The 14,563-nt window shown below is 47.8% G+C and overlaps 2 protein-coding genes across 3 annotated transcripts in view; one reads left to right on the top strand and one right to left on the bottom strand.

The window, feature by feature from the left end:
• The window catches only part of CTNNA2 (catenin (cadherin-associated protein), alpha 2), a 1,155,525-nt gene that overhangs the window by 367,643 nt on the left and 773,319 nt on the right, over window positions 1-14,563 (bottom strand). The window lies entirely within an intron of this gene.
• LRRTM1 (leucine rich repeat transmembrane neuronal 1) lies at window positions 7-2,703 on the top strand. The gene is given in 3 exon segments (XM_014532162.1): window positions 7-450; window positions 725-1,949; window positions 1,951-2,703. Coding segments are annotated over 2 exon segments (1,539 nt in total). The 5' UTR covers window positions 7-450; window positions 725-783; the 3' UTR covers window positions 2,324-2,703.

Genomic DNA, 14,563 nt, shown 5'->3' on the forward strand with positions numbered 1-14,563 from the left:
CGCTCTCCCCAGCCGCCCGGGGCGCGAATGGCAGGCTGTCTCCACGGACTACGAGGTGGCGCCGGTCAGTGGTCCTTTCCAATGACGGACATTAACCAGACTGTCAGATCCTGGGGAGTCGCGAGCCCCGAGTTTGGAGTGTTTCCCCCCGCCACGTCACAGCCCGAACTGCAGAGGGAAAGGACGGCGGTGGGAAGGCGAAGCCCGGCTCCGGCACGTAGTTGGGAAACTTGCGGGTCCTAGAAGTCGCCTCCCCGCCTCGCCAGCCGCCCTTGCGGCCCCGAGCCGAGCCGAGCAGCAAAGTGAGACATTGTGCGCCTGCCAGATCCGCTGGCCGCGGAGCGGGGCTGCCTCGGATACACAGAGGGGTCTTCTCTCGCCCTGCATATAATTAGCCTGCATACAAAGGGAGCAGCTGAATGGAGGTTGTCACTCTCTGGAAAAGGGTGGGTAAGACACTTTTTAATTAAATTCTTTCCCGAAGATTTTTTTTTCCCTCCCTTTTCTTTGCTGCAGCATCTAACATGGACCACATCACCATCCCTTTGATCTTTCCGTGGCTGTGAACTTTGTATGCTGCCCAGCTTTCTGCATGCTTAGAGGTGAACGTGCGGCTCTGGGGAGGGGGGGTCCTTCTTTATTTCAAGATATTTATTTGATTTTTTTTTTGCCCTTTTCTCCCCCTCCCCCCGCTCCCTCTCCCTCGGAATAAAATATGATGTAGATTTCTGACCGAGCGCTTCCAATGGACATTCTCCAGCCTCTGTGGAAAGATTCTCGCTAATGGATTTCCTGCTGCTCGGTCTCTGTCTACACTGGCTGCTGAGGAGGCCCTCGGGGGTGGTCTGGTGTCTGCTGGGGGCCTGCTTTCAGATGCTGCCCGCCGCCCCCAGCGGGTGCCCGCAGCTGTGCCGGTGCGAGGGGCGGCTGCTGTACTGCGAGGCGCTCAACCTCACCGAGGCGCCCCACAACCTGTCCGGCCTGCTGGGCTTGTCCCTGCGCTACAACAGCCTCTCGGAGCTGCGCGCCGGCCAGTTCACGGGGTTAATGCAGCTCACGTGGCTCTATCTGGATCACAATCACATCTGCTCGGTGCAAGGGGACGCCTTTCAGAAGCTGCGCCGAGTGAAGGAACTCACGCTGAGTTCCAACCAGATCACCCAACTGGCCAACACCACCTTCCGGCCCATGCCCAACCTGCGCAGCGTGGACCTCTCCTACAACAAGCTGCAGGCGCTGGCGCCCGACCTCTTCCACGGGCTGCGGAAGCTCACCACGCTGCACATGCGGTCCAACGCCCTCCAGTTCGTGCCCGTGCGCATCTTCCAGGACTGCCGCAGCCTCAAGTTTCTGGACATCGGATACAATCAGCTCAAGAGCCTGGCGCGCAACTCCTTCGCCGGCTTGTTCAAGCTCACCGAGCTGCACCTGGAGCACAACGACTTGGTCAAGGTGAACTTCGCCCACTTCCCGCGCCTCCTTTCCCTGCACTCCCTCTGCCTGCGGAGGAATAAGGTGGCCATCGTGGTCAGCTCGCTGGACTGGGTTTGGAACCTGGAGAAGATGGACCTGTCTGGGAACGAGATCGAGTACATGGAGCCCCATGTGTTTGAGACGGTGCCGCACCTGCAGTCCCTGCAGCTGGACTCCAACCGCCTCACCTACGTCGAGCCCCGCATCCTCAACTCCTGGAAGTCACTGACGAGCATCACCCTGGCCGGCAACCTCTGGGACTGCGGGCGCAACGTGTGCGCCCTGGCCTCGTGGCTCAGCAACTTCCAGGGGCGCTACGATGGCAACTTGCAGTGCGCCAGCCCCGAGTACGCGCAGGGCGAGGACGTCCTGGACGCCGTGTACGCCTTCCATCTGTGCGAGGACGGCGCCGAGCCCACCAGCGACCACCTGCTCTCGGCCTTCACCAACCGCAGTGACCTGGGCGCCCCCGCCGGCTAAGCAGCCCGACGGCACGCAGGAGCCGGCCACGGTGGCTCTCCCTGGCGGCGAACACGCGGAGAACGCCGTGCAGATCCACAAGGTGGTCACAGGCACCATGGCCCTCATTTTCTCCTTCCTTATCGTGGTCCTGGTGCTCTACGTCTCCTGGAAGTGTTTCCCTGCGAGCCTCAGGCAGCTCAGACAGTGCTTTGTCACGCAGCGCAGGAAGCAAAAGCAGAAACAGACCATGCATCAGATGGCTGCCATGTCTGCCCAGGAATACTACGTTGATTACAAACCCAACCACATCGAGGGGGCCCTGGTGATCATCAATGAGTATGGCTCCTGTACCTGCCACCAGCAGCCCGCGAGGGAATGCGAGGTGTGATTGTCCCCCTGGTTCTCAACCTATGCGCTACCAAATAGGCCTGGGCGGCCGGGCTGGGGTCTCCTTGTCTAAGCTCTGATCCGCTCCTGGACTGAAACTGTAAGGGGATCGCTCCCAGAGACTTGACATTTTAGCTTTATTGTGTCTTAAAAAAAACAAAAATGAAATAAAACACAACAAAAAAACCCCACCCCACAACCTTCAGGACAGTCTATCTTAAATTTCATATGAGAACTCCTTCCTCCCTTTGAAGATCTGTCCATATTCAGGAATCTGAGAGTGTAAAAAGGTACCAATCATTGATTTTTTTTTGGTAAATGTTTAAAAAATAAAATAGCATTTACAGTTTTTACAGACTGGAGTAACCTAAATGAATTGTGACCTGTGTTAAAAGAGAAGCAACAGTTACAATTTCCTTCTCTGGGGGGAGGGGAGGGAGGCAGGGGGAGGGGGATGGCTAGGGGCCAGAGGGAAGATCCATAAATTCAGAAGCAAAGTGGTCAGACTCAATTTGCAATATAAAGAAAGACAAACAGAGCTTATCAAGTTGATTTTCTCCACATGACTAAGGACTTAAAAAAAAAAAGCCATACCCTTTATATTATTTTTAGGGTGTGCAATGCAATCCAGCCACTTTAAAGCCGGAGAAAGGTGACTGAGGGCTGCGCATCACTGCTCGGCCTTTGAGGCAGAGATCACTGCAAATGGCTTTTAGAAGGCAGTGCCAGCCAGTTTGTCCTGTTAACGAGAAACCTTTTTATTTCTTGCACTTAATATAACCATCTTCCAAATCAATTCAAAATCTCAGCCCCGAATGCCACCGGTTTCTATTTCTCCTATGCCTTTGAGTCACCAGACGTAGTAGCGTTTGTGTCCTTTTCCTTACTCTTTTCTCTGAGAGAGCCAGGCTCTCAGCTCTTGCTCTCTGTGGTCTGACTGAGGGGAATGAGACAATTCAAACGTCTGCTGATGCGAGCTGTGCTTTCTGGAGCACATTGCTAAGATTGCAGCGGGCGTAGGCTCTCAGCGGGGACAGCACCCTCCTAGTTACTGTGGGGAACAGTCAGAAAAATCCTGCCTCAGGATGAGCAATGCTTGGCAGCAGGAGAGGTCGGGGGCAGACAGGATGCAGAAGTGATGTGTGTGGGGTGGGGTGGGGGTGGGGGGAAGGTCACCATTGGAATCCTTTACTGAGATGGGGTTCATTTGTTAATCCAGGGCAAAAGCTCCCTCTCCTCAGATAGCCTTTCTGTGCAGTGCTTGCTTTCCCTGTGTTGTTTCACTTTTTTCCTTGTCGGGACCAATGACTGCCCCTTCCCACCCTTCTTAGGTTTCCAGGACCAGATTTAGGTTGTATATTGAAGGGTATCCCTTGGTGGGGGTGTGGGGAAGGAGGTGGAGGAGGAGTGCCTGTGTTGGATGGGAGGGGTCTTTCACTCACTAACAATTTAAGCCAATGTATGATTGAAATAAACTGTCATGGATGGCAGATGGCGAACACGGAACCAATGTTGTCCATGTCCAGAAGTCTTTCTCAAACTCAGGTGGCTCACCCCTCTGAAGGAGCCTGCAGACTAGCATTTTTCTGTTTCCCTTCTCTCTCTCGTTTTTTTAAAGAGATAAGTCCACATAGCAGGAAGAGGGTTGGAAAGACCTACCCCACCATTTCCCAAAATGCAAATGCCACCAGCCCCTACCTACAGAGGCACAATCAGCTGTTTGAAATGCAGAATAGCATCACTCTGAGATTTACTTACACTGTGGATTGGTAGTAGACTTCTGTTCTGCCTGCAGAGAAACCCATATGCTTAACATCACTGCTTCTAAGAGGCCCTTTCAAGAGAAATCATCTACAAATTTCTCTGAAAATGTTAAGCCTTGGGGGACAGCCACCCCTCTCCCCCACTCCATACACAGACCAGCTTAGGAAACTTCATCTTGCTTTGTTTGTAATTAAAACATGACATTATGTCACACCATTTAGACGCCATGTCCTAGAAGAGAGGTGCCTTGTTTGAGAACTTTGAGGAGGGGGTCTGGCTTTGGTCTAAGCACAATCATTTGGGGCTGCTGTTTTAAAGAGCATGTAACGGGGGTGGGGGTGGGGGAGGGAGCGGGGGTAGCAGGGACAAGGATCTCTTGGGGATGTGTCTCCCATCTTAAACTCCACTAGTCAGGCCTCTCCAGAAGAAGACATACCTTTTTTAGAGAGAAAAAAAATCCCCAAATTCTGGCAATTGAAAGAAATCTAGGATTCCACTGATTTAACCTCCTCATAGGAAAACTACTGGATTTCAGTGCCAAAAGCTGCTCTGATTTGGTGCATTAAGGGCTGTGCTGGTGTGCTTACAGGGAACTCTTCTAGAAGCAAAGCCCTTCTGGCAAACATCGGAACCACAGGTTCCCCTGCCCACTAGAAATTGGGATATTGGAAGCTGCAGACTTTTATCGCCTATCCCCAAGGCTTGCTTTCTTTCTTCTTTTTTCAATGTGGCCCCGAGAAAAGAGAGAGAAGAAAATCGAGCTTTGTTTTCTGCTGCTGCACCCTCCCCCCACCATAGGACTAGTTCACCACATACATAGAAGATCTTAAGTCCATGTAAATGTAATGAATGACCACTATAAAGAGGAATCTGCAACCTGAGACCTGGAGAAGGGATGATGGCCAAGAACGCTGTGTTCTCACTTGGCCTGTGTGCATCTGTATGTCTGCGTTGTGTGTCTTTGTAGGCAGGTCAGTACGTTTCCCACTCAAATGGAGGTATTTAGCTCTCATTATTCCATGCCCCCCAGTGCCTCCGGGTTCAGAGGATGGCAAGGGGGAAAGGAGAAGGCGAGAATAAGGGAAATCCGTAGTTTTAACTAAGGTTCTGTGACACTTGAAATCTTTTCTTTCTCAAATTAATTAATCTTTCAGCTTCAAGAAACTTGCTCTGACCCCTCGAAGCAAACTACTGAGCATTTAAAAGAGAATCTCATTTTTAAAGGTGTAGCACCTCTTTTTCGGTTCTTCCCACAGAGGGTGCTAATCTCATTATCCTGTGCCATCTGAAAAGGATTGGAGGCCACAGTTCACGTATCTCCTGGGGAATCATGATGAATTAACCCTCCATCTGCAGTACCTTCCCAGCTTATTAAAGTTCAGCCAGAGTGTAGAGGTGTTTCAAATATTTATATAGAAAAAAAGTCTCTTCAAATGACAAATGACACTCTCACCCCCGTCTTAGCCCTGGTGGTGTTTTAGGTTGGGTCAGAGGGAGCAAGTTAAATGCAACCCATCTGGTGGCCTCGCTCAGAGGAAAGACACCCCTGACACTCAGGCTTCAGCCCTGATCCTTGACACCAGCTGTCCCACTCCCATACCAGGCCCCTAGGACTAAAAAGTTGCCATTGCAAAGAAAAGGTTATTCCGGGAATAAGAAATTGTTTTAATCCATTTTTTAGATTCTCCCAAGCTCCTCCAGGTGTGACTTACCTTGCCTCCCCGCCTGCAGGAAGGCTGACATTTGGTATGACTTAGCATCAACAACACATCTGTGCAGATGTGTACGTGATCAGAGGGGCAAACACCACTTGCTAGTCCTCTCAAGTTTCCTGAGCAACTGCACACAGATCACTGGAGGGCTCCAGGGCCGCCTGTGTTCTGGGGTTATATGAATTGATTGCTAGCAAGTTGGGTGCCCATTCTGTCTGCCACGTGGAAGAGGGCCCTGGTGGATCACCCATCTTGGCAAAATGAAAGGCATGCCCCTCTCACGGAGAACTTTACTGAAAGACCAGGCTTTCTATCTGCTTTGGACAATGGGTCTCCAATGACTTGGGGTAGTCAAAATAAGCCCACTTTTCACCTCTGGACAGGTGGTTGGTTATGCTGGCTGACTCGGGTTTGCCATGGATGAAATGTCAAATAGCATGAATATGACTATTAAACAGGCTCCTGAAATATATATTGACAGAAGTTGAGGGAGACACACACACACACACACACACACACACACACACACACACACACACACGTGCATGCCATGACATAGATATAACCACACACACGTACATGTATATATTGCTATATGTACATATATCTCCACATATATAACCACACAAATGATCGCATTATATAACTACTCTCCAGCATTAATTACTCCCCTACTTTGTTCTTCTAGGCTTAAACTTGTACTCAGGAAGGGACCTGACAAGTTAGTCACAATTAAGGTATAAAGGACTGAGTGGGCTGATGGCATTTCAGGCATTAGTTAATGAGTTGGCAGGAGCTTTGCAGGCTGGGAGATCTGGGCTCTCTTGCCACCGGGGAGTAAGAGCTCCCTAGTGGTAAGAGTGAGCAGATGGCAACGCATTCTTTTAAGAGTATGCTCCTAACTAATGAGTTCCACCTCAGGGTTAGGTAATATATATTTTATGTTAAAAAAAAATGCTGTACTCTGATTTTTTCCAGGGATCCAGAAGGCAATATTCTTACTCCTCACTTGGGCACCATCTTCTAGCCTTCCTCAATTGGACACAATTTTGACATGTCTTTGGTTTTCTGCTCAAAGCCAAGGGCCTGGCTACTACATCCTTAAGGTTAAGTTGGAGATATAAATGAGATGGAGGAAATGAATTCATTGAGTGGTTACTTGGTATGGGAGCTTTATGTAGATTTCAAAATGTGAGAGAGTTCCAGGAACCTTATCTTTACATAAGGAAATGAGGCTTAGAGAGGTTAAATACTTTGTGCAAAGTCACCCAGCTAGTAATTGGGGGCCCTGATATTCAGTTTGGTACCCTTTTCACTGCACCCCGTGTCTTCTTTCCTTGAATGGTTGCCTCCTTTTCTTCTTCACCAGCAAAGAGCCTAAGACTAGCCTGGTCACAGGGAACAGGCTCACCATATTCATGTTGGATGACATGGGTGCAGTGTTCGAATCCTGCAATTCTCATGCCTTTGTTTGCTTTGGCTTATGGCAATTGTTGGGCAATAACCACTGGCAAGAGAGGAGACCTCTCACAGGCTTCCAGAAGCAGAAATGTCCAGGTAATTGCCCATCCCAACCTCTAACCACAGGATTTTTGACTCAGAGAGTACAAGGTATAGGCAACTATTACTGTTGGGGATTTACTTACATTTCTTTCTTGGTCATTAAATGGGCTAAGTTTCTATGACAAAGTGGTTTTCAACCAGGAGCAAATCTGCCACCCAAGTAACAATCGGTGATATGTGGGAACATTTTTGATTTTCGTACATGGGGGGTGGGGGTGAAGCTACTGGCCTCCAGTGGGTGGAGGTCAGGGGTCCCTCTAAACATCCTACAATGCAAAGGGAAGCCCCCGCATCAAGGAATCATTGGCCTAAGTGTCACGAGTGAGAAACTCTACCACACAGTCTAAAGCATGAGGCTGTCTGAACCACCGGGCTGGGCTCCGGCCTTGCTGACCAGTTAGGTTTGGGTTCACTTAGATCGATTCTCTTTTCATCCCCCTCCTCCTTGCCACAGAACTGGACGCCTGAGTTAAAAACCCCCGGGTTGGTTGCAAATGAGCAAGAGGACCTGAAGGTAGCACATGCTTGTCAAAGAACATGTGGCAGAACTTAAAGTAAGTGGGACAATCCTCGTCAGAACCCTCCCTTGACACACATAAATAAATAAAAAAAAAAGCAGTATCTCATTTAGGTACAGGAAAGAAATCAAGTTAACAGTGGATATTTAATTAAGAAGGAAAATGAGACACTTGACATTTCTCTCAGGAGGTGGGCCACCTTCCTGGGTTTTCTCCTTCTCCCACCAAGTCTGGGCTTCCATTTAAAAAATCACGTAGTTAGTCTAGTGCAGCGGTTCTCAACCTGTGGGTCACGACCCCTTTGGGGGTCGAACGACCCTTTCACAGGGGTCGCCTAAGACCATCGGAAAACACATATATAATTACATATTGTTTTTGTGATTAATCACTATGCTTTAATTATGTTCAATTTGTAACAATGAAATTGGGGGTCCCCACAACAGGAGGAACTCTATTAAAGGGTCGAGGCATGAGGAAGGTTGAGAACCACTGGTCTAGTGAGTAGGTAGACATATTAATCAGGGGAATGATCTCAGACCTTAGAAACAGGATGGTCTAGAGATGCAGGCATTAAAAAACTGAAATGTATTTGGGGCCAGGCCAGCAAGAGTTCATGAGCGTATGACATGATGAGGGAATTGGAGAGGTCAGTTCACATTCAGAGAGGAAAGGAGAGGGAGAGAGATAGAAACAAAGATGAGAGAGAATCATTGATTGGCTGCCTCCTGTATGCTCCACACTGGGGATCCAGCCTACAACCCGGGAATTGAACCATGACCTCCTGGTTCATAGGTCGACACTCAACCACTGAGCCACGCTGGCTGGGCTAAAGCTGGTGCTCTTACTCACTTGCCTTGGGTTCCTCTGGTGAGGTCTTACTGAATGGGCTTTCATCCAGGTATTCCCTAGGAATCTTCCAGTCTGGGCTTCTAATGTTATCATCCCCCCCACCCCCTGCCAAGAATAAAAGTCAAAACAAATGCAGTTGTCAAGCTAGTGTCACTTCACCAGAAAATGAAAATTCCCCTGCACTCCCATTCCCCAGAACTTCTGCTTCATTGGGCTCCCTGCATGGGAATGAGCAAAGGTAGATTAAACAACCACTGAGAGACAGGGCCTCAGAGAGGAGGTGGGCATGCTGGAAAACAGATGAGCAAGCACAGGCATGTGTGGGCAGGAAAGTAGGGTTTTCAGAATGTTCAGGAAGAGACAAAAGGAAATCCTAGAGAGGATACACTCACTCACACTCACCCACACGTGAGAGCTCAGACACGGGATGTGCTGGGAAGTAGACTCAATTTAAAAAAAAAATTAAAAAATCTGATGAATGCCACTGGGGTAGGGGGGGCAGAGAAGCACTACAGGAAAACATTTGTACAGGACTCCTAAAATAGCTTACTACATTGTGAGTAAGTGGTTACAATGCCTGTTAGGAGTTCAGAGCCCTTTTGTAAAATGAGAAGGGGGGGAGGAAAGAGGGAGATATTGAGGAAAATAAAAGGCAAGGTGGGTAAGAGGAGGGGATAGGGGAAAAAAGAGAATGAAAGGGCAAGAAAGTGATTCAAGACTTACCCTTTATGTTGCTCAAATAATCACCATAAGGATCTGTAACACACCAACTCCACTGCTCCACCCTTTTTAGTAATTTCTTTCTTTATTTTGACCTATCAGGTTGGCTATTTGCTTCTTCTCAATGTAATGTTGGCAAGTCAATGCCCTCCTATATTACGAGAAAAATGTATTCGTTGTCTAGCCGCATCCTTCTTTCTCTCGCTTAGCGAGGAGGGAGCTTCTCAACCCTGGCTGTGCACTGGGACCACGCGGGAGCTTTCATAAATACTGATGTCTGGGTCCCTCCCTAAGAGATTCTGCTTCAATTGGCCTGGAGTGTGGCTTTGGCGAGGGCATTTTTTGAAGCTTCCCAGGTGATTCTGAAGTTTAGCCAAGGTTGAGAAGCAGCGGGTCACAGACAAGAACCAAAGCGTGCACAGCTCAGCAATCTTCAAGATCCACAAGTCTGGCTGCGGCTTTTAAAAATATATAGCTGGCTGTGGTCTAGACTGTACAGAGTTGAGTCTTTTTTAAATTAAAAGAAGTATTTTTTTATTGATTTCAGAGAGGGAGATGGAGAGAGAGATAGAAACATCAATGATGAGAGAGAATCATTGATTGGCTGCCTCCTGAAGGCTCCCTAGTGGGGATCAAGCCCACAACAGAGGCATGTGCCCTGACTGGGAATGGAACCGTGACCTCCTGGTTCATAGGTGGAGGATGCTCAACCACTGAGCCACACCGGCTGGGCTGGCCAGGGTGAGTCTTGAGTGAGGAAGCCCCCACTGACTCCACCTGGTGGGGCTGATACTGTGAGAAAGATGGGCAAGCAGAGCTGGGCTTGTCATTGGTTTCTGAGCACTCCATCGTTTACAAAGGGCTGTTTACAAAGAATTGTTTTATTTATTTGAATTCTCCCCGGCGGTCTCACAAGGCAGACACAGGCTTGTCCCATTTTTTTAAAGACAAGAAGTCTCACACCGGAAGGGGTTACGTGGTTTGCCCAAGGTCAATGCCACTGCCAGGCCTGGACCCAGAACTGCCTCTTCTAAATTCTGTGTCCTCCCACCTCTACCACTTCCCTTGCCTCCTCTGATTTGTTGTGTCATTATGAGACAGGGCTGGCCCTGCTCAAAACACAGTCAGTAAGTCTCCCAGGAGGAGTCCTGGACAAGACTTTGTGCCCGTGTTCCTACACCCTCTCCTTCTCCATCTGGACCATGTTTGGCATCACAGTCACAGCACTGCCCCCTTGTGTCCCCACCCCTGCCTCGTGCCTTGCATTCTTTTCTTTGACACAGCAGCCCCATGAGGCCTCAGAGACATCCAAGAAAATGTCAACTCTTTCCAAATACCCCAGCACCAAAATGTTCCCTTTTCGCTCAGCCTAGAGACATCAACTTCTTTGCCAGCAACCTTTTAAATTGAATCCGAGTAGAAAACTGAATCTGAGTAGAAGACTGATGGATGGATGGTCTTCACAATTCTACCCATGGGTTTGGCAGCTTGCGAAGGATCTTTGTGGGAAAGAACCTAAGGAAATTGCACCAATGCTAGAATTTCAGGCACTGAAATAGCTGGGCGATGTGCATTTGGACAGGAGATCCATTCTTCTAACCCTCCAATGAAACAATGCAGGCCATTGCTCATGGATAAGACTAGATCTGTCAACAGTGTATAGGGCTTATAATAAAGCCAGGATAAAGATGGAATCTTCCAGTGTACTGTATCTCCTTAAACTAGTGTCTGCTTTAAAAATCATGTACTATATAAGGTGTTCACCATCAGCATGTTTAACTTTGGCTAACAATTCTCAGTATGTTTGTCAGGGACCTTCATCCCAGAGATAGTGAAGGTAGCTGTGAGTAAGAGGGAGAAGGTGGCGAGCAAGAGCTGGATTGGTCTGCCACAGAAAGGTCTGGAAAAGCCAAGTGATACACAATTAATAGAACAATGCAGCAATCTGTCTTCAGCTGGCCAAGGCAATGCTGTCCTTTGTCCCTCAGCTGCAGAACAACCAAGCACTCTGTGATTTTGTCTCACTGTCTCTGCACCTTAGTGATTACATTTGTGGTGAAATCTGTATTTCCCTGCAATTGAATCTCGCTGTGTGTCTCTGTTTTATTTTTAAAATAATGATCCTTCTTGGAATTCAGCCTCACTTCTTCGCCTACTGTCCAGAGCATTTTTATCTGAGTTTCTCATATTGATCTTTTTTGGCACACTATTTCAAAAATCATAAAGATACAAAAAAAATCACTATAGGGAAGCAGAGGAGAAACCGCATTGTAATTGAAATGTAACTCAAAGTAACATATCACTCAGATTTTTTTAGTTCTAATTATATTGTTCAACTCAATCAAAGTAACATAGCATTTCTCATTCAGAGATTAAGTAAATATGCATTGAGTGAAATATAAGATAACTGGACCTGAAGGTGAGGCATTAGCCAAGGTCTAGGTCCACCAGACTCACCGTGGGTGTGATCCATTTATGAAAGGCAACCCTCCCCCGCAAGGGGATTGTTTATTATATACTAGTGTCCTGGTGCACGGATTTGTGCACATTGAAAGGAAATTAATTAGAAGAAATATTTTAATGTCTCTATTTGCGTCTTGCTAATGAAAAGAAAATAGGAGACTCGGGAGAATCTCCTATCTACTTATTCCAGGGCTTCTGTGAAGATCAAATGAGATGAGGCACAGGAAAATGCTTCACAAACATTTGGTTAAACTGTAAAATGTTTGCATCTGGCTATAAAGCAAGTGGGGCTCCTGGGCTGAAGAAACTCTAAGGAGGCTAGTCTCTAGGGAGAAGAAGCCGGGCGTTGCTATGTGACATATTACCTGGCGCCCACAGCCACCGTTTCTGGGCTGGGCTGCATTACCTGGAGCCCATAGCCACCGTTTCTGGGCTGGGCTGTGGGCCACATTTTGCAGCATGGGGTCTTGGCAACATTGGGTGCGATTTGGTGGGGTGTCGCTCTAGGGTGGTGGTGTGGCCTGTGTCCCACTTGGGGGAAGCCAAGTGTTGGTTTGTTGGCGCCAGGTCCGTGGTGCCATTTATTTTTAAATGGTAAGTGTGCATTATGGCAGCTCCTGCTTTCCTGCTTTGACCCCTGGTGGTCAGAGTGCGTCATAGCTACAGGTTGGAGGGAAAGACACAGCCATACAGATAGATCGATAGATCGATAGAGATTAGATATAGATAGATACAGATATAGAGATAGAGATAGAGATAGAGATAGAGATAAAGATAGAGATATAAATATAGATATAGATTGTACTTAGTAGGTGCCTCGCTAAATCCTTAACATTTTCTCAGTTAAACCCTGCAACAAACCTTCAACCTTCCTTGTCAAGAGAAATATTAATGTGCTTATTTTACAGGTAGGTAAACTGAGGTTTAGAGAGGCTCAGGGACTTGCCCAAAGTCACTTACCCTAGTAGGGAGTGTCAAACTTTGACTATGGAGATAACAATGCTTGGGTTCAAATTCTGAGGGAAGTTGCCAAGTTACTTAACCTTAACTTATACTGATCCTCAATTCCTTTGTCTATAAAATGGAGTTAGGATTGTTATGAGAATTAAATACGCTAATATTAAAAAATTAAATGAGTTATTCTTTGCAAAATGCTTTGAACAGGGCCTGGCACAGGTACGTGTTAGATAAGTGTTTTGCTTGTTTGTTTGTTTTTTAATAAAACCAGGTCACACAGCCAGGGAGGCTCTGAGCAGAACATGAGATGCCATGAGATCCAACCCTCTGAATTCCTGAAGCGCTGGGTCTGCAAGGAGAACCTAGGGAGGCACACTGATGTCGGAGGGCCCATGGGCACACTTCATAGCTTTGCAACTGGCTCAGGCCTGGCCTCTCTACGGTCATGTCTGACTTTGTTCTGGTTCTTAATTGGTCTGGCCTTACCACTGAGTTTAGGCAGCCCTGGTGAATGTACCCACTGCTGGAATCCGTGTGCGCCAGGGCTCACACATTCATGCCACCCATGCAGGTTTGGCACCATCTTCCACTTTCCACAGGAACCCAAGGCCGCGGGCCAGCTCGAGGACGCGTTGCTCACGTGGGGCTTTGGCGCGATGGCAAACCTCATTGCCACATCGGAGCTATTTGCTATCTGTAGGCAATTCCTGAAGGTGCAAAGCTGCTACACAGCGTGCGATTGTTATCCAGCTCCCAGACTCTTATTTAATATCGGCAAGATGAAATCATCCTGGCCCCCGGGACACTCAGCACACATCTTCAGCTGTAACAGATTTGCTGGTGTTTACTGAAAGATGTTTTTGCTCTGCGCACCAACAGCTCCAGTTTGGTGCTGAACAAGCTAAGGGACGAAAGAACACATGGGAGCAGTGCTCTCTCTTTGGGGACAGGGCTCAGGCTTCCAGAGGCAGAATCCAAGTGCCTGCTTTGCGGCTGATTTGCTGCCGGCACTTGGGCGAGTCAGTTGCACTGGTCCAGGCCTTTCCTCTCTATCTGTGTCTCTGGCTTTCCTTCTAGTTACTCAATTTGGTAGGCAGGGTGTGGAGTTAAGAAGGGGAAGGAAAGTTGGCATCATTTCCAATGCATTCTCTTTTCTGTTGCTTATTGACAGGTAAAGTTATGAGCTCATCAAACTTCTACCCTCCCTAGAGATGTACGCAGCACCACACACACAGACTGTTTGGTCAGAGGGAACGCAAGAGTTTATATCTAGAGAAATTAGATATTAAAGGTCAGTTGTTTCCAAGCCACTGCCCGTTCCTTGTGATCCACTCACGGGATGATTGGAGAATGCTCTGCCCTGGCTTTGGACAGGTACAACGGGCACACTTTCACCAAAGTGAAACCCCAGCACAGGAACCATACTACCACAGAAAGCTGTAGCTATAAGGAAATTGAGGACACCCTTCTCCTTAGTGTTTTGTGTCTTTAGTGACTTGTTTTCTGTGGGTTTGTTGTCTTTTCCCCTTCCCTTCTTATCTCTCTCCTGTCTCCCTTGCTTCCTACCTGCCTTTATTTCTTTCCTCTTTCTTCTCTTCTTCTTCTGCCTGTGTCTTTTTTTTTTTTTTTTTTTTTTTTTTTTTCCCTCAGATATTTTTTTTTTTTTTTTTTTTTTTTTTTTGTTGGGAGGAGAAG

This window comes from Myotis brandtii, unplaced genomic scaffold, assembly GCF_000412655.1.
Source record: "Myotis brandtii unplaced genomic scaffold, ASM41265v1 scaffold850, whole genome shotgun sequence".
Lineage (NCBI taxonomy): Eukaryota > Metazoa > Chordata > Mammalia > Chiroptera > Vespertilionidae > Myotis > Myotis brandtii.